At 34.2% G+C, this 19,733-nt stretch overlaps 2 protein-coding genes across 4 annotated transcripts in view; one reads left to right on the top strand and one right to left on the bottom strand.

Annotated features, from left to right (window-relative positions):
* Positions 1 to 10,312, bottom strand: part of LOC117322048 (helicase SKI2W-like) — a 29,873-nt gene extending 19,561 nt beyond the window's left edge. Inside the window, exons 1-9 of the mRNA XM_033876773.1 lie at positions 10,207 to 10,312; positions 9,534 to 9,721; positions 9,005 to 9,111; positions 7,724 to 7,841; positions 6,469 to 6,586; positions 3,318 to 3,395; positions 2,755 to 2,954; positions 2,193 to 2,246; positions 1,645 to 1,782 (exon numbers count right to left, since the gene is read on the bottom strand). Of these exons, the coding sequence (XP_033732664.1) occupies positions 1,645 to 1,782; positions 2,193 to 2,246; positions 2,755 to 2,954; positions 3,318 to 3,395; positions 6,469 to 6,586; positions 7,724 to 7,841; positions 9,005 to 9,111; positions 9,534 to 9,671 (951 nt within the window). The 5' untranslated portion in view covers positions 9,672 to 9,721; positions 10,207 to 10,312. The remainder of the gene's footprint in view (positions 1 to 1,644; positions 1,783 to 2,192; positions 2,247 to 2,754; positions 2,955 to 3,317; positions 3,396 to 6,468; positions 6,587 to 7,723; positions 7,842 to 9,004; positions 9,112 to 9,533; positions 9,722 to 10,206) is intronic.
* A 72-nt stretch (positions 10,313 to 10,384) lies between these two features.
* Positions 10,385 to 19,733, top strand: part of LOC117322049 (whirlin-like) — a 36,550-nt gene continuing 27,201 nt past the window's right edge. For 2 of the 3 annotated variants that reach the window (XM_033876777.1, XM_033876775.1), the window contains exons 1-2: positions 10,385 to 10,567; positions 11,934 to 12,811. In XM_033876777.1, coding sequence (XP_033732668.1) covers positions 11,963 to 12,811 — 849 coding nt within the window. In that variant the 5' untranslated portion in view covers positions 10,385 to 10,567; positions 11,934 to 11,962. Of the gene's footprint in view, positions 10,568 to 11,789; positions 12,812 to 19,733 lie in introns of those variants that run through there. The other variant, XM_033876776.1, reaches the window with a different exon arrangement.

Genomic DNA, 19,733 nt, shown 5'->3' with positions numbered 1-19,733 from the left:
ATCCCAGAGGGATCTTGGCGCCCACCATTGAATGATCTTTATAGGTTCCATGTCAGATTGATCTTTTCTCTACTTTTCCCTTCCTCTAAGTCTTACTAATCTGTGTAAATTCAGAAACAGCCCTCTAGTACTTTGCAAACAATTTAAGATTTAGCGATAATGGCTGTCTGTTGTTTTCGGATTGGTCCGAAAATGCAACACCAGGGACCAAGGGGAGCCTACATATGAAATTCGAGAAAGATCCCTTCAGTACCTTCTGTAAAATAGCGATAACAAACTTCAATTGTCAAAATACAAGATGGCTGCCTGTCGGGCAGGTTGTTTTCTGACTGGTCTCAAAATCCAATATGCATAACTAGGCACAGAGGGCAATCTACAAATGAAATTTCAGAAAGATCCCTTCAGCAATTTCTGATAAATAGCGACAACAAACTTGAATTGTCAAAATCCAAGATGGCTGCCTGTCGGCCATGTTGTTTTCCTATTGGTCCCAAGATGCAATATGCAGAACTACAGACCAAGGGCAACTTACAAAAACGTTTGAGAAAGATCCCTTGAGTACTTTCTCAGAAATAGCGATAACAAACTTCAATTGTCAAAATCCAAGATGGCTGCCAGTCGGCCATGTTGTTTTCCGATTGGTCTCAAAATGTAATATGCATAACTAGGCACCAAGGGGAACCTATATATGAAATTTGAGAAAGATCCCTTCAGTACTTTCTCAGAAATAGCGATAACAAACTTCAATTATCAAAATCCAAGATGGCTGCCTGTCGGCCATGTTGTTTTCTGATTGGTCTCAAAATGCAATATGCATAACTAGGCACCAAGGGGAATCTACATATGAAATTTGAGAAAGATCCCTTCAGTACTTTCTCAGAAATAGCGATAACAAACTTCAATTATCAAAATCCAAGATGGCTGCCTGTCGGCCATGTTGTTTTCTGATTGGTCTCAAAATGCAATATGCATAACTAGGCACCAAGGGGAGCCTACATATGAAATTTGAGAAAGATCCCTTCAGTACTTTCTCAGAAATAGCGATAACAAACTTCAATTATCAAAATCCAAGATGGCTGCCTGTCGGCCATGTTGTTTTCTGATTGGTCTCAAAATGCAATATGCATAACTAGGCACCAAGAGAAACATACATATGAAATTTGAGAAAGATCCCTTCAGTACTTTCTCAGAAATAGCGATAACAAACTTCAATTATCAAAATCCAAGATGGCTGCCTGTCGGCCATGTTGTTTTCCGATTGGTCTCAAAATGCAATATGCATAACTAGACACCAAGGGGAACATACATATGAAATTTGAGAAAAATCCTTTCAGTACTTTCTGAGGATTAGCGATAACAAGAATTGTTTACGGACGGACGGACGGACGGACGGACGGAGGGACGGACGGACGGACCACGGACCACGGACGCAGGGCGATTTGAATAGCCCACCATCTGATGATGGTGGGCTAAAAATCTTACTGTGACGACTTCTTTACACCCTGACCTTTAATTACTGGATATTATGATTAACAAGGCATCGTGAAAAAGACAGCACATCCCTTCCAATTAACTCATCATAATAAACTTCACACTAATAATAAGTATTCCCATGCTTCAAGCATCTTTGTAACCCAGACCTACTTTGTATGCCATGTCTGGTATGCGTTTGTAGAAGTCCTCCACTGGAGCGTCAATATCTACATTGACTGCCCATTCTTCCTTAGCCACACGTTTGACCTTGACATCGACTTTCTCTGTCTCTGAGCCTCTGTCAGTTGTCTGTTTCCATTAACGACAAATACATATATATTTTAAAGCAAATTAATGACAAACAGAATTTCGACTTCTTGAAAAAATACAGCAATTTCATGAAATATGCACAATTATGGAGGGAAATATACCTATTAAAAGTCTAAAGAAATATTTTCCAACAATAAACAGCAGCTTACTATTTTATAAAATATGTTTTCTTTATTTCCTCATTTTTTATTTCATTACAGCAAATGTACCAGATATCATGTTATAGGATATGCTTTATGTTGACACCATGTCAGTCTCCAGTATTTGCCATGTTTCTGTATTTTTTGTTTGGTATTTACCCTGTAGCGAACATGTACAATTTGTATAAAAGCACATTTAAGAGAAGTTATAAAATATTTAACATGCAGAAACAAGATGTCAAAATTTACCTGTACTAAGTTTTCTAGACTCTCACTTTTCTTAATCTCAACGGTCTCTGATTTCTGTAATGGATATCAAGACTCATGTAACAGGTAAATGCCTGGAAACTATAAGGCAAAATAAATCAGTTAAAAATGAATCTGAATGTTTTGTTCTGACAGAATAAAAAAAAACATATTTAACTACTTACCCTGTTGACAAAAGAATGTTTAGAATGTGTGAAATAATCAAGAAATGTTTTATTGTTGTTGTGGAGAATTGTGTTACTGACGTCGTCAACTCTGGACATCAAACTTAATGTAGCAGTGACGTCAAAGTCAACTGTTCACTGTGACATTATCTAGAATAAAGAGTTGTTTAAATAAACATGTCAACTGTTGTGACTCTCATCATATTCTACCCACAGCAGTTGCACCCAACAAAATTAATTTTTATCTTTAAATGCCTTCCAATAACATACATATATGCTATGACTATATGGTGAAAAATACATAATTAATATTGATATCACAGCCAGGTATGAACATTTTTCAAAAATTGAAAATGAAATTTTAAATAACAAACTTTAACCTCTTGTGGTTCTTCTGGTTCTTCCACATCTTCAGCCTCACCAAGGTCAAGGTCATCTATATCCTGAGCTAGGATGTCTGCCAGGTTGATTACAGACTGAGGTGTGTTTGATTGGTCCGAACTGTTCTTGACCTCTGAACTCTTGTTACCTTGGTCAAAAGTTACTCCAGATCTCATTCCTGGGGCTACAGTCAGGAGATCTGGTTAAAGAAATGGGCATTAGTAATGAGAAAAATTAGTATCTAAGTTAGACATTAAAAGTGACAGTATCACTCTTTTAGGAATAAAAATATTATCACTAATAATGGGTTTACTGTGCGCTATATTAAGGCATTTAAGTGGACGAGAAAACACAGGAAAATGAGAAGAATGGATATACTGGCAGCATGGAGTGAGAGGCGAGAAAGAATCACACGAGAATTTCTGTGAAAAATGAATGCTCCCTTGGTCATTCTTTGATCAAAAATGAGTTAACAAAAAATCATAGTTGAAGTTAAGACCTGTCACAACTATAAAACATTATTTATAACAGTATTGATATGAATGTATTCCAGTCGATATACCTGATTCAAGATTCAGCTCTGAGTTAACGTCAACATTATCTGCTGTAGTCTTTTCTAGCTCTGGTTCATCAAGTCCTCCTTCAGTGAAAACACATTTTTATCAAAGACAAATTAAATCGCACAGCAAACATAGCACTTAATATAGAGCAATGAGATTAAATGCGATAATGTGTTGAACCACTGGCAATAAGAGTTACGCATCCAAAACTATTTTGCTTCACTGCATATAAAAGCCTGATCACTTTGATAAGTATACCGGTAGGCTCAATTTGATTTTCCCAATTTCTCCTCAGGATTGCCATACTTTTTTTTTATTTTTTTTTTATATTTGTTTTATTTTTCCAAGGCATATTATACATAGGTACATATAAATATTTTACTTCGTAAACATTTACATACTTACTCACTCACTCACTCTACATTCTATCTTTTTGACATTCAAATTTATGTATATTGCATCTATTCACTCAATTGTTCAGCTTTCACACTATATATTCTTCCAAAACCTTTCATATTTAACGTCATATGGTTTCACCCTCTCACCCTAACATACATACACACCTAACATCAATGGTATAAGATAAAAACAAACACAGATACACGTGGACAGGATACAAATCATAACATTTATATTATTTAATCTTGAACAAAACGACAAAAATCCATATAGACATATACAGACATACACAAAGAAGAGGAAAGGAAGGAGAAGGAAGAGAAGATGGATGAAAAGTGGAAGAAAGAAAGGAAGGAGAAGAAGAAAAGGAAGGGAGTACTTTGTAATATTTTAAAGTATTTTATTCAAAGAGAGTACAAAAGCAAAAAAAAGAAAGAAAAAAAATAAATATCATACTTTACACAATTTATGCCAAAAGAGGAAAGGACTGGATGGTAGACTTGTTACTAAAAATGTAGATTAACTCAATTATATATATTTACTGCAATTGTCAGACACTGGGATTCCAGCAAAAGAAGAAGGTACCACATGTATACGATTATTAATATTTAATACAAATAAATGTGTAATGTATAAGTCAATAAAACAGATTAAAAAAGTATTATTCCATAATCTGCAAAAGTTTATCCCATTTTCTCCATTCAGCCAAACATTTGTTTTTTTCTTTTTCCCCTTTTTTAGAGCTACAAAATTTTCTGACTTTATAATGATCATAGATACAATAGAGTAAAGAGTTGATATTTAAAGCTTTATGCAGACATCTGTTTCTGTATATGTATTGTTTTATAATCAAAATAATTTGATTATCTACTTTAAAGGATGGATTTTTATAATCACCATCATATTTACCAAAAAGCATTGTTTTTTTATTTAGTCTAAAGGGAATAAATAATGCATCTAATAATATATCTAGACCTTCAAGAAGATTCTGAACTTGGTCACACTCCCAAAAAAGGTGAACAATTGATTCAATTTCTGAGTTACAAAAGTTACAGAATGGATTGTTTGTTAGTTTGGCTTTGAAAAGAAATGAATTAGTTGTTAAGATATGATGTGATATTCTAAATTGCAACCAGTGTAATCGTGAGTTTTTACTTACTGTAAAAGGAAGTGTATATATACTACACCAATCATTTAAATTGAAATCAAGTACGTTACACCATTTCTCTTTCCCTTTAGCAGTAATATCATTCTTTGAATTTAGAATATCATAAAATATCTTCGAGCCTTTATTAATATTAAGAAATATTGCAATATTGCTAGGTAAAACTGGATATACAAAGTTATAATTAGTGGAATCAAATTCAAAGTGTTGTAAACATTTTTTTATTGCAGATATTACTCCATTATATTTCAAAAAGTTAGTGTTAATGCTATACTTTTGAATAAATTCATTAAAAGAGAAAAAAGTGTTGTTGTTTACATCTTTGAAGAAGTCACCAATGACATAAATACCCTTTTCATACCACTTAGAGTAGAAAATTGTTCCACCACCTATTGTAATATTTTTGTTATGCCAGACAGGTGTATGCAAGAGTGCTTTCCCTTTGACTATTTTCATATTAGTAGAGTTATCTAATCTTGACCAAGCCCTAAGTACATCTTTCCAAAAAGAATTGCTAATATTTTGTTGGCATAGATCTATATAGTTCCCTCCAATATTCATTAGTTTATCTAGGTCTAAATATTTTTCTAGTAGTGTTTTCCATTTTCCTGAAGATTGAAACAGTCGCTTAACCCAGCCAATTTTTAATGAATCAACAAAATTTTGAGTATTGAGCATTTTTAGTCCCCCATGAGATTGATCTTGTACAATAATATCTCTTTTAATTTTATCCACTTTACTATGCCACAAAAATTCAAATAAAATAGAGTTTATTTTTTTAATTATCTTGTCACCTGGGTTTGGTAGAGCAATAAATAAATGATTAAATTGGGAGATCATTAATGATTTTATTAAATGAATTTTACCTACTGGAGTTAAGTTACGTCTGCTCCAAGCAGTAATAATATTTTTTAATTTTACTATTTTCTTATCAAAATTCATTTTAATCATTTCATGTAGATCAACGCTGAAATCTATTCCTAATAGAGTGAATTTTTCTTTTCCCCATTTCAAGTTTAGTTCAGGTAGAAATTTCTCTTGACTATACTTTTTACTGCCAATCCATACAATTTCTGTCTTATCAATATTAATTTTTAATCCTGAAATTGGGATTGCCATACTTTTAGTCTCTAGCATCACTGACATTTGAGTCGTCATAGAAGGAAGACACAGATCAAAATGTATGATGCAATTTTATATTAAATAATCAGTAACAAATTTTCCTTTAAACTTGGCCCCTAATCATCTTAGAAAACACTTTTTTGTCATATTTTTTGTCCATCTGGGTGGTCAGTTTGCACAGTGGTAACACACTTGTCTTTCACCTAGGTGGCAGGGGTTCGATTCCCCGAATAGGACATAAAAGGTACAGGATCACCTGCCTGACGTGGGTTTTCTCTGGGTATCACAGTTTCCTCCCCAGTAAGACCCCTAACAAGCTTCAATGGGGGCAAACAAGCATGATTAAAATAAGTAGAAATAACTTGTTTCGCAGTTGTTGTAAAATAAATCAAGTTTACATTTGCCAATCTTGACCCTAAGACCCTGAGAAACATCCCTTGAACCTCTATAATATGTGAGGCGCTTACCTGGCCAGAATGGGATATTGAGTGTGTTGCCACGGACATCCTGTGATGGGGGTCCGGCTGGGGCACGTTTCAGTGACAGGGAGGTCTTTCCTGTACTTCCTGTGTCGGTCAAGTACTCCTGTGGGTGGTGGTATTGAACAGGTTATATCAAACTCAGCAGTAACATTCACCATGACAATAATGTTTATTACTCATCATTCACACAATGATACTCTAATATGCTCACCTTTGCAATAGGTATGCATTTGATGCTCACCTTTGCAATTGGTATGCATTTTAAATTAACAAAGTTACAAGGCAGAATTTCATACCAAGTATATGTTCCATGTAGAAACGAATCAAATACCAACAAATAAAGGAAATCATAAAACAAAGGCAAAAATATCCAAAAATTGCTTACACAGAAAAAAGAGGGCATAAGACATTCATGAAACCATACTGATCGTAAAATAGATATTTTGTGCTCAGACTAAATATCTTTTTGGTGATAAATCTGATATCTGAATCAATATTTTGTCAATGATTTGAGGGAAATTCAAAAAGACTTCAGGTGAGATGGTATATTTCATGTTTAGGTTTTTCTATTAAACTAACAAATATGTCCTGATTTAAGCGAGTTTAAAGGCAGTTGTGTTGAGCACTTATTTCATGCTGTAGTATGAGAATATTTTCATGAATACAGGCCCTGGTGTTCCAGAGGGGTCATTTGCTTCATGGACAATATCTGCCATGTAAAACTTAGTCAAATCCAGGTAATGTCATGTTCTCAAAGTGAGTACTGGGGAAGTGAAAACGGAACCACCAGTCATAAGTACAACAAGCATATCTTGCTTCATATCGCACAATAAAATAGGATAATGACATGTTATAATGTGACATATAGCTATATATACTGTCAAGAGTTCAAGACGGGAATGAATTCTTATGTAGCTTCTCACACCAGAATACATTGGTAATATCATTAAGATGCCTCTTCACAAGACGTCAGTCTTTCAATGAGGCTGAATACCTGTGAATTATGAGGGCAATCATTTTTCATTTGAACTAGAGGTCATTATACTGATGATATCTGTTAACCAATGATGGAAATTATATCATAAATGGCCAGGTTTGGATGTGCATCCCTTAAAAACTTATAAATACCTTTACCCCAACACCTATTGTGGCTCAGTTGTAATAAAACATAATGCTTTCGTATCTTAAATACAAATTTAACAGTAAAACATTTATACTCAGTTAAAGGTGGAAGACTGACCTCTTTGTATCCTAACAGCTGACCAGTGGTTGGATTCCTCTCCACTTGTATGGTCGTCTGGAGTGGACACAGGTTAACAGAGTATAGGTTGTCTGGACAACTCTCCCTAGGCCAGAATCTATCAAATACAAAAAAACAATTTATAACAATAGGATTATTTTTTTTAATTCCTAAAATCAGTTTTAATTAAAAATCATGCATATAGTCATGTACTTAAAGAGGCTTACCCGCAGACGGACCGGTAAACGGCACATCTCCGATCACTAAATAAACTTCAGTACACATTTAATTTCTATGTGACAAAATTAGAGGCTTTCCGACTTTATTTCTTGAAAACAATTACAGAATATGTATTTAAAAGACGTTTTAAAACTCAACCTGAGAGGGAAATGTATGGAATATAACAGCAAATCTTCTTTGTAAATCGCCGCTGCCTTTGAAGTTATCACTGTGCGGCACTGTGCACGTGCTTCTTTCTTTGATGTGTCAATCAAATTAGACTCCACTTTATAGCGGGGACTTATTGCGGGTTGCGATTAATAAATAATATTAAAAATGAGGTTTTAATATCACTTTTCAGCGTTTTATAAGAAACAAGCACGTGCGCAGTGCCGCACAGTGATAACTTCAAAGGCAGCGGCAATTTACAAAGAAGATTTGCCGTTATATTCCATACATTTCCCTCTCAGGTTGAGTTTTAAAACGTCTTTTAAATACATATTCTGTAATTGTTTTCAAGAAATAAAGTCGGAAAGCCTCTAATTTTGTCACATAGAAACGTGTACTGAAGTTTATTTAGTGATCGGAGATGTGCCGTTTACCGGTCCGTCTGCGGGTAAGCCTCTTTAACAGATATCTTATTTTGGTGAGATATTCTGTATTTTTCAGTTCATTTGTTCTTTCATAACTCCCTCCTTTAAATCTTACTAAATCAATTGCATAGAGTTACTAAAAATATGCCACAAAGATTAATAATTTAACAGAACTGATACATTTTACAACTTAATTTTACTTTTCCTACAGTATCACTTGAAAATAGAGTAATACATGTACTTGGATTTGCTTGAAATTCTGTGTTTCTCCTAGCCATTAAATTATCAGGATTCAGAATTTTGAAAAATTGATGACTTGGTGATACACAATTTGGAAATGGGGACTAAAGCACCAGAATATATATAAAGGCATGGAAATTTGTACTGTAACAGTGTATCATAACTTGCAAGCATTGTATTACAATCAAAACTGATCAATATACATTGTAGTAATGAGTTGTGAGTTTACTTTTGGGATTTTGCAGTGTCATGTATAGGTAGTTTCTCTGGACAGGTGAGGTACTGTTCCACGTCTGATCTCCAATCAGGCAGCACAGGGGGCAGTCCTACTGGAAGCTAGTTGCAAAGATGAGCTCATATAAAATTTTCTGTAATTTCTATATTTCTCAAACAGTTATCTAATTGTGTGTGCATAGTGTTAATTTTCTTAATTGACTGACAAAATAATGTTATTCTTTGTCATATCTGTCACAATTGAATCATGCATATTTTAGAACACAGACTATTATCTACATGTAAGTCTGTGTTTAGAATAAATGAACTTATTGCAAAGAAATTAATTAAGATCTAAACGACAAATCCTTTATGATGAGAAATGTAATTAAGCTTTTGGCTTTACAGATTACATTGAATAGAAACCTACAGATGAATATTTAAATTGTAAGCACTGTTTAAGTTGACAAGAAATTAATTATTTGTTATAACCTATAAGTAATTGTATGCATTGAATAAATGATTAATTATAAGTTATAACTTACTGTCTTTTTCGGCCAGGCATGTTTGAGTTTAACTGCATGTCGGTCTTTGGCGACAGCTGTAACACTCCCATAACAACCGGTTTCAATGAGGTCAAAGTCGAACACATCTTGTTGACAGGCAGCCTCTGGATCAGCCATCACTCTCTAGTTGTCTGGCATCTCGATCGTTTGCATGCCAATATGTATTACTATAAAACAAATGAAATGATGTAGCAATGATCTTATACCTTTAATTGTTAATGTTTTACCAAATGAGAGTTGCAATGAAGGTTTTGATTAGCCTTTGGTAATTTTTTTTTAAATATTTCTTTATATCATGAACGCATCAGAGGTAATTAATTATTATCCCCAATGACAATGTCCATAAACCTCTGGTGCTCATGAACTACAGTACAGGTAGTAATTGTGATGTTTTTGTCCTAAGCAAAGTTAGTCAGGATAGTATATACAATGCGGGCTCTAGTGTATGCATTATTAAACTCCTTAAAATACTTCAGTGCAGTCTAATTTTTGAATGATTTTGAAAGTAGCATGTGTATATAATATAATTAGAGAACTGAATGAATTAGAACCCGCGTTGTTCGTTGTCATTAAGTTCTATTTGTATTTATCTTTTTGCAAGGCAGCATATTTCCACCACTTGGCGTAGACTTAAACATTAAATAATACTTACACGCTTTAGTTTGATACCCACGTCTCTACTTTCAGTTTTGCATGCTTGTTATTTGGGTTACCAGGATGTTTGAAATGCAAACAATAAACATCGTCGTTTTACAAGCGTTTTGACGACGGATACTAAATGCGGAACAAGTCTCCGTGTATGCGCGCGAAATTACCAATATCCTGTATAAACAAACTCATGAATCTTGAATGAGAAGAACCCTGGAATAGAACAAGAAGGAATTGTAACAATATTCAGCGATGGACGACCGTGAAATTGATAAGATATGTGTATTTTTGCAATTATTTTTATATCCAGTTGAATTTGTAGAATGACATTGATGCTGCAAATATGAAAATGTTGGATTTCATTGGTGAGTAGAGCGAGAAATACTGTGTATTTGTAATATATGTAATGTCATATGTAATGTACATTTTAAGTGTATGTACCATGTGAAAATACAGAGTGGTGTTTTTAATGTATTTGATCCACGGATGGGTTCTATTTTTTACATATTTTGCATGCATTTATTTGATATAAGACTTAATCAGTTCATTTTTGTTTTAATTCTTCATCTTTCATTGAAAGATGAAGAATTAAAACAAAAAATTAAATTCAATTATCACAAACGGATATACGACAAAGTACATTTACTTTGTGCCTGTACATGTGCATGTGTACATGTATATACATTTTGTATGCATGTATGTAGCAGGAATTCATGCATACAATGTATTACTAATGGATCCAGGATATTACCAACGAGGATTCAACTTTAATTTGGCATTGCAATATAATAATTCTTATAACACAGGCCAACTATATATACATACATTTGTAGCTAGCAGCCTATTCTAAAACCTGTAGGTAGATGTACAGTAGACAGACTCGACTCAAACTTCAAACTCTAAATTTTAAACCTTCTTTGGATCCAAGGTATCACTGATCAAATTTGTATATTGTATAAAATTGTTCTGTTTTAGCTCAACCTTTATTAGTCTTATGTATATACAATGTATATCTGAAATACATATACATTGTATTGCAGCTACATTTTGGAATATTTTGAATTTGATAAATAAAATAAAGTGAAGTAGAAGTAAATGTACTTGTAGGCTACAGCTAGTACTACTAGCCTTGCATGTCTGTCAATATGTAACAGGAGAGGAAAAATGCAATGACCCTGCACTAACATAGACTAGGACTCGAACACAGGATGGCTGGACCTCCAAACTCTAATTAAACAGGTGCTCTGACCATTTGAGCTACCTGGCCACTGGCATTAAGATTAGTCCATTTCCCCTAAAGATTATTAAACAGGACGAATAAATACATAATAACATATTGGATGTATTGACAGACAAGGATACTTCTCTGTAGGATTTTATCAGCAGATGATAAGATGTATAGTTATATCAAATGTTTTTAAAAGAATACATTTCTTTGATTTCTTTTGTGATCAAATACAATGTTTTGATTATTAAAAGTTTTTTTCAAATTTTCTTTTTTTTTTAAACCTGTCTATAAAGGCCACCTGTTTAAATGTAAGACAATGTATTTTGCAACCTGCCTTAAATGTCTTATTAGTTGTCTAAATTGTCTTATTTCAGATTTTTGCCATCAAAATCAGTCATTCATCCATCATGCAACAAACAATAGTAGATACAAAATAAATTATTTTATATATCAGTACATATAACTGCTGTACTAATAATTTATTTTTAATGTTTATTTCACAGAGAAATTCTAAGTCCTGTGACAGTGAAACATGTCACACCACCAAGGCCCTAGGTCTTTACCTAGCTCCAGGCACCGATCACTCTCAACAAATGTCCGACGCCTTCAGGAGGCCTTGAATGGTATCCTGGAAGAGGATGAGAGAACTTTGTTTGTAGGAGCTCTCAATGACTACCATACCCATCGGGATGTACAGCTGTTTGTCAGGAGACTTAAAGCTATACTTAACACACAGTCCAAACGTCAGCTATTGCCTCTTATTCGAAAGGTCATGCCTTCGATGGATATTGAGGCTTTTGACAGGTTGACTGGTAGTAACATTAAAACCCAAAAGTCACTTTCTTATAGGTCCCATCATGCTCCGAGAAGTGCACATGCCTCAAGCTCATCAGAACAATTTCCACAAGTGACGTTCTCAAAGCCTCGAAGAAAGCCTCGACAGAGTTTGTCGAGGAGCACAAAATCAGAAAAAGCTACAAAGAAAAAATCAACAAAAAGTGTATTTGGTGGAAAAGTGAAATCTGAGCATACATCCAAATCTGGATCAGCACGAAGTGCCCCAGTGTCAATTTTACATAATAGGGGAGATGTCAACAACAGCATTAAGAGTACAAGGATTTCCAAGGCCGGTTCAGGGTCAATGATGTCCCTCACACCCCAAAACAACGAGGTTCTCCGAGTAAATCTCGGCCAGCCCACTAATCCAGAGGAGGGGTTTGGGTTCAGTATCCGAGGGGGTTCAGAATACGGACTTGGGATCTACATATCACAGGTAGATGGTCGGAGTGTTGCTGACAAACAAGGCCTACAACCAGGCGACATGATTATGGAGGTCAATGACATCACATTCAAGAAAATTGCACATGATGAGGCAGTCAAGGTAAAACACTGCAAATTTTATTGTAGCAAATTTCACACCATTCTCCTTCAAATATACTTGAATAATATGTTAATAATTTATATGTATGATAGTACCTGTTATATATCATGTGGGGTTGCAGTGGCCGAGTGGTTAAGGTGTCCCAACACTTTATCACTAGCCCTCCACTTCTGGGTTGCGAGTTCAAAATCTATGTAGGGCAGTTGCCAGGTACTGACCGTAGGCCGGTGGTTTTTCTCTGGGTACTCCGGCTTTCCTCCACCTTCAAAACCTGGCTCGTCCTTAAATGACTCTGGCTGTTAATAGGATGTTAAACAAAATAAAACCTTAAACCAAATATATATCATATATGCCCCCACCATTTCATGTATTTCCTTATGCAATAGGAAGTCAGACATCAGTGCTTGATGATACGCCTTGTGGTTCTGTTGTCACCACCCTTAACTCTCGTTTGAGATTGTGACCTAACCCAGATTTGACCTAGATTTGAAGCAGAAGATGCTTAATCTTCCGAAACACATGGTCTTTTTCTCCTTGTACTTTTTAAGGAGTCTCCATGCATGCAAATTTATATTTTTTTTAATATTTTGACCTCGTTAAATTGACTTTGAGTTTCAGTAATGGCTTTGTTATCATGCTGGTATTATTCCTAACAAAGCCAATAACACTAAAAGGTCTCCTTGGTTGACAGAGGGGGCATCCATGTCGCTCTGACACAGTTTTCTTTTTTAGTTTATGTCATTTCAATATTAATGCGAATGGCTTTAATCCAAATAACATTAAATCATAATTTTCCTGCCTTGAAATTATTCTTAATCTTTTAAAATTTAATTGTGCCACCCATAGAATTTCAGCTATTTTTGTTTCCGAAAATTTCGCTCTCAATCTGTGTTAAATGTAGGTAAGAGCTCTTGGTCAATGAACACTAGCTACCCATTGTTAAATAACCTTGAACCTTGAAATATAATTGTGAATTATTTAATGCAGATACCAATTAAAAAAAGGTTGTCAGTCCTAGGTGGCAGGTACTTGGAATATATTGAGAATGAAAAATTGGGGAACACATATATTGACCATGATATTGTGTAATATGTACAAGTACGATATTGTATACTGTTCAGGGACTTAAAAAGTGTCTGCATTATAATGCTTCAATATTGAATAATTAAACCTTGCCATTACCTATACCTGTCCTGGGCTTAATGCCATCTAGACTGTCCAGAGACTTACAGTTGCCATTTTCATGTTCAATTGATTTCAACTGGAAGTTTTACTAGCTAATACACAAAATCTTCATGAATTTGGACGAAACATCAATGCTGCGTCAGTAAAGCTGCATGCATTATGATTGATCAAACATATCTGTTATATAGCTAGAACACAGAATGTGTTGTGCATCCAATATTTTCGAAAGTTAACCCCTTTAGATTAGTAAGTAACCAAATGTTGGTTTTAGCCATGATATCTACACAGTAGACGTAATTAAAATGTTTTTCTTTTTTTTTTTCTTTTTTTAATTTATATGTAATTTTATGTATTATGAATATTTGTGATTGATTGGTTTTCTATTTCTTTAATGGGGCTTTGATTATGTTTGGTCCAGCTTTTCATGGCCCATGGGGATTGGATTTCATGACAGAGATATTTGTTCATTGACCTATAGAGCAGTTATTAATTTATGAACCATGATCCCCGTCTGTAATTAGTATAGGGTCGTAAATCCTCCGGGATACTGATACATTAATAGTAGGATACATATACAGGGTAACGTGGGAACAAACAGTGATGTGTATGACAGATGGCCCTATGGCTGGATGGAGTAGACTTCATTTTAATCTGTTGGAATATACTTACACATTGTACCAAGTCATCACATTCTTGAAGTTTCAATAGATTTTATTTTATTTTTTTTTCAATTTGTGATACTGTTCTGAACATAGATATATACATGTATGTATGTACTGGGGAAAAAAACACCGAAAACTGTGGAATAGTCAAGATAATGGCTGTAGGTGATAATAGTAGACATGTATCAAATGTACGCCATGCTATAACAATAGATGACATCACAACCATGTTTGAAGTTTGTATATAACATAGTAACACAAATAATGAAGGAAGACAACTTCATCACTCGTTCCCTGACTGGGCCTCCAACTCAAGATGTATGTATATTTGTATATATATATATATGTATGTAACATATTTTTTTCTAGATGTAAAACAGTGACACTACTAGTACCATGGCTGCTATTATAAAGTGTCAATATCATTTTCATTATTTATTTTTAAAAGCACACAAAAAGTATTCATTTGCATTTGGCATTAATGAATGGAGCAGTTCAATATTATAGTTTAGACTTATGTTTGTGTAATCCATAATTTACATGGCATGAATAAGGAATCATTCTCTCGACCTAACAACATTGAAGGTCAAGGTAGAATTATTAGTACTAAAAATAAATGTAAAATAATGGGTGACAATATATCTAAGGTCAAGGCCAGCATTCAACTACCACATTTGCTGTAATAAGCACCCAGGGCACTTGAAAAAAAGTTACAGAGGGGGCAATTATTAAGATAAATAAATCTATGTTATGGACAAAAAAAATATAGGTTTTTAAAAAGTAGGTAAATAAAAGTTTTATGAATTGTGACCAGATATTGAAGATTTACTAGGAGTCTAGCTTTCATGACCAAACTGAAGTTTCTACAATAAAATGTAAGTAAATATAACTTAAGATTTTCATATTTAGAAGGGGCGTTTATATATACTTTCAATTTCCCAGTTGGAAAGGGGGGAGTGCGTGTACAGGGGAAGGGAGCTCATTGAGGCAAATACAGTACTGTAATTGTGAAACCTTTGGAAGTCTCAATTGGAAAAAAACTATGTATAAAGTTTCATAATGATGCATAATGATGCATAATAAGCTATTTCGATAAATCTTGCTGCTGTATGCAAAGGTCAAGGTCATGTTAAAAAAAATCATTGAAATTAATTTTCCTGATTAGAAAATCAATAAAAGAGATCATTACATATATTTCTGAAGAAAATCATATTTACAATACTTAAGAACAATTTAGAAATAATTTATTAAAATGCGAATTTTATTGTGTTGTTAAATTTTTCAACGCTATCAACTAACTGAACCACACAACTCAGGATAATGTCGTAACATGATTTAGGGTAATTTACCGCTCCGTCAGATTTGTTTACGTGCAGACTCGGTATAAGAATGTACGTGGATGTTGAATAATTGACGAGGACAGGTAGGCAATGGTAGAGTGATCAACTGGCCCATCTGACGATTGCTGGCTAACCAGGCCAATAACACACACACAGCAGCCATTTCGTCCATAGGAAACTAATGTATTCTTTCTTGTATTCAACTGAAACTTTAACAAAGTGCTAATTTTAGAAAGAGTTTTTTTTCTAATGTGGAGAGAATATGTGTAGATCCTGGTACATTGAATTGTTTTTGTGGTTTGAAGTTTTAGTTATGTGGTTTTGGTTGGCAGCTCTGTAGAAAAGAAATATGTGCCACTTACATAAAATATTAATGACCTGGTCTATCTTAACCTTTGTGGCCACTGGTCCAACTCCAGTGCTGATCACTACTAACTGATTGTATACATATAGGTACTGTATATATATATAAGGATAAGGATCTAGACCTGTATCCTACATCGTTTCCCTACAGGAATTAATTAATTATGAGAATTATCCTTGTATTGGATTAATTTACATTTCACTATTTTTAGAGATTTCTTATTCCAAAAATACTGAACGGTATTCTGAGAATTAATTCATAGAAATATTCATATCTTAATGTACCTACACTAAAATATGTTCCTGCTAACCTGACCTATATATTTATGTATCCGAACTGATTCCTCAAGGACTCAAAGAAGGAATGTTAAATCAAAGTTCCTTCCCTACAAAGAAAAAAGAAAAACACAAAACCAACCTCAGTCATGAGTAAATTGAAGGAATTTGGTAAATGGTTAAATTCAACATACTTGTTTACTGAAAGTATACTTAATCTGGCGTACTCAAATTTTAGCACATTTCCAAATTTAATAGATGTGGCAATCAGTGCAATCATAATTAAGTTTAACGGTTCTAGTGTAAAAAATGCTAAAAAAAATATTACCGCTAAAATATGTACATTTACAGAATGTTACAATATGGTAACTGAAATCTTCGCCCAATATTATCATTTTAACAGAGTAGCTAGAGCAACAATGGGATAGTGCACGCATAGTACAAAAAACTATCATTAGACCATATCATAATAAAATGCAATGTTTCCAGCACAAAAGGGAAAATATGTATGTTTTTGTAGTCTTGAACTGACAACTATTATTGGTAGGAACATGATCAGGGGCTGCATTTGTAATTTTAAGAGAGACGGAGATGAAAGTTTTGAATCATTGTCATAACAAATAAACTTAAGCTTTAATGAATTTTTCAACCATCACTTTGACTAAAGATTAAATTTCGCACTGAAAGGTATAGTAGTGTTAACTGTATAATGTTTACAAGCATGATTTGACAACTTTTGTTACCCAGGAACTACCCAAGTCCAACTGGAATAGCAGGGAAATATTAGCCAAGTGAAATTAAACAGCTATATAGTATAACTTTACTCTTCATCTTTATATTTTTCTGCCCATAAAGGTGAAAAAGTTTTGAGCAGTTCTGCGTTCACACATTTATACTGAAAACATGCTCATATTTCACAAATTAAAGAAGCTCTTTAGGGATTTATTATCATTGCTAAGCATGCAGTCATTAATAAAACAAAAACAAAATCAAATTTTGACGTGTTTGGAATTTTGAAAAAACAGGAGTGGCGGAATACTATGTATACATGTAACAGGTATTTCTAGTTTTACTGAAACTGAAAAAGACTGCTCTTAGTTATTATGATTATTGCTGTAACACTTTGAGAGATAACAGGGAATTTAACCTTCACCTGTGTAGTTTAGTACCTACCTTACTGGTCGGCCGGGTATCATGTTGAAATACAGAATTAGATATTGATTGGAGGTTGATTAGAAATGCTATATTTTTTCAGCTGTACTTAGGTAAAACAGTTTAAACACCTTTTGCCGATGAAAAATTGATCCACTTGGCCGATTCCTGGCAAGTTTACTTTAAGTGGCCAATTGGTTTAATTTGATTTGATACTCATGGAAAATCTGTTGGAACTAAACGTCACTAACGTTTGTATACAAATACTGTCTCTTGGACGGTTTTATGGGAAGGAACGATAACTAAATAAGGATGATGAGTGATTACATTACGTGACTGGCCAGTCCTTCTCCAGGTAAGTCTATAGGTCTGGACAAGACAGCGGAATTCATTCTGTGATCAGAAGATTTATTTCTTAATATTTGTGTTCATGGATTTGCAAGAAATTCAATGACATTTTCACTTAACTGCTTCATTTTTGTAGCCCCTATTCATCTCTCTGGGTTTCAGTGTTGTAGGGAACAATTGAACTACAAACATAAATTGGCGATTTGTTCAATCTCATTCACACTAATAATCATTGCAATGATTAGCAGAAGTTCATGAGGATGAGCTTTATTGAAATTGAGTATCATAGTTCAAAGGTCTAGGTCAATTGGATTATTGTTTCATATAGTTGTAGTATATATTGTAGGTTAGCAGGCAGTCAGAGGGTGAGCTTTATTGAAATTGATTGTCTTAGTTTAAAGGTCAAGGTCAATTGGATTATGGTTTCCTTTAGGTGTATTATATATTTTAGGTTAGCAGACGGTCAAAGGATGAACTTTATTGGAATTGATTGTCATAGTTCAAAGGTCAAGGTCAATTGGAATATGATTTCCTATAGGTATTTGATATTGTATCATTGGTACAATACTAGGTTATGACAGGCAGATTAACCCTATCAAGGTGCAAGAGCACAGGTAGGGTCAAGGTTAATAAGTTTTGGCAAGACTTTCTGACTCTACAAATACATGTAATTCAGAAAGGTTAGTATACTCGTGATGAACTACTCTAATAGGATAAGGATTAGCCATAAAATTTTCTTTTTCATTAAAATAGACTTGTATGGTAAAAAGTAAAGTCACGGTTACATCTTACAGTCATGTACGTTGTTAATCATAGTTCATTTGACCTAGAGCATAGTTCATGTAGTCAACTAAGTTGAAGTAGGATGCAGTTTAAGTTCCGTAGTTGACCCTACTTGACCATAGTTTTTGTCGTATTGTTAAATGCTGTGCCATGTTAGTAGAGTCAGACATGGTCAATTATGAGCAACTACCTTCAAACTACGGTCACAGCAGGATCTTGGCATCCAAGTCAACTGCAGAGATATTTTGAACATGTTAAAATGTTTTGGCAAGCCATGACTAAATCATGTGTTTCATTAATATCAAATTGAGCTCCTTGTCGTAGTTGGTGACTACCTCACTGAACAACATATGGGAGGCCTGTTGCATGTTATCAAGAGCAATTAGGGTAATTTGCCTTGCCCAAGGACACAACCACGACAATACAGTCTGACCCCTTTCTCAGAATCTTGAGAAACGCAAAAAGACACAGGTATTGGGAACGACAAACCATGCACCTCGATCAGATCTTCACCTGAGGTTAGGATGCTGGCGCTGTAACCGACTGAGCTATCACAGCCCCTCATTACTTCTTCAGAACCATTGCCAAATGGAATCAAATGGAAAAATCAATAAAAAGAACAATGTACCATTGTTCTCTGCATGTATATTATTTTCCTTGCTGGTAATATCAGAAAAACCCTGACGATCATAAGGTATATACATGTAATATCTCTGAGTAGATCTCATATTCCTTGTGACAGAAGCTGTAATATTAGACCACAATATTGTATATCTATACCTGTTTCGTCTTTAATTTCCTTGAGATCAGATA

This window comes from Pecten maximus, chromosome 2, assembly GCF_902652985.1.
Source record: "Pecten maximus chromosome 2, xPecMax1.1, whole genome shotgun sequence".
In the NCBI taxonomy this organism is placed as follows: Eukaryota; Metazoa; Mollusca; class Bivalvia; order Pectinida; family Pectinidae; genus Pecten; species Pecten maximus.
Note: the sequence above shows the minus strand (reverse complement) of the source record. Positions and strands in the feature narration are given on the sequence as shown.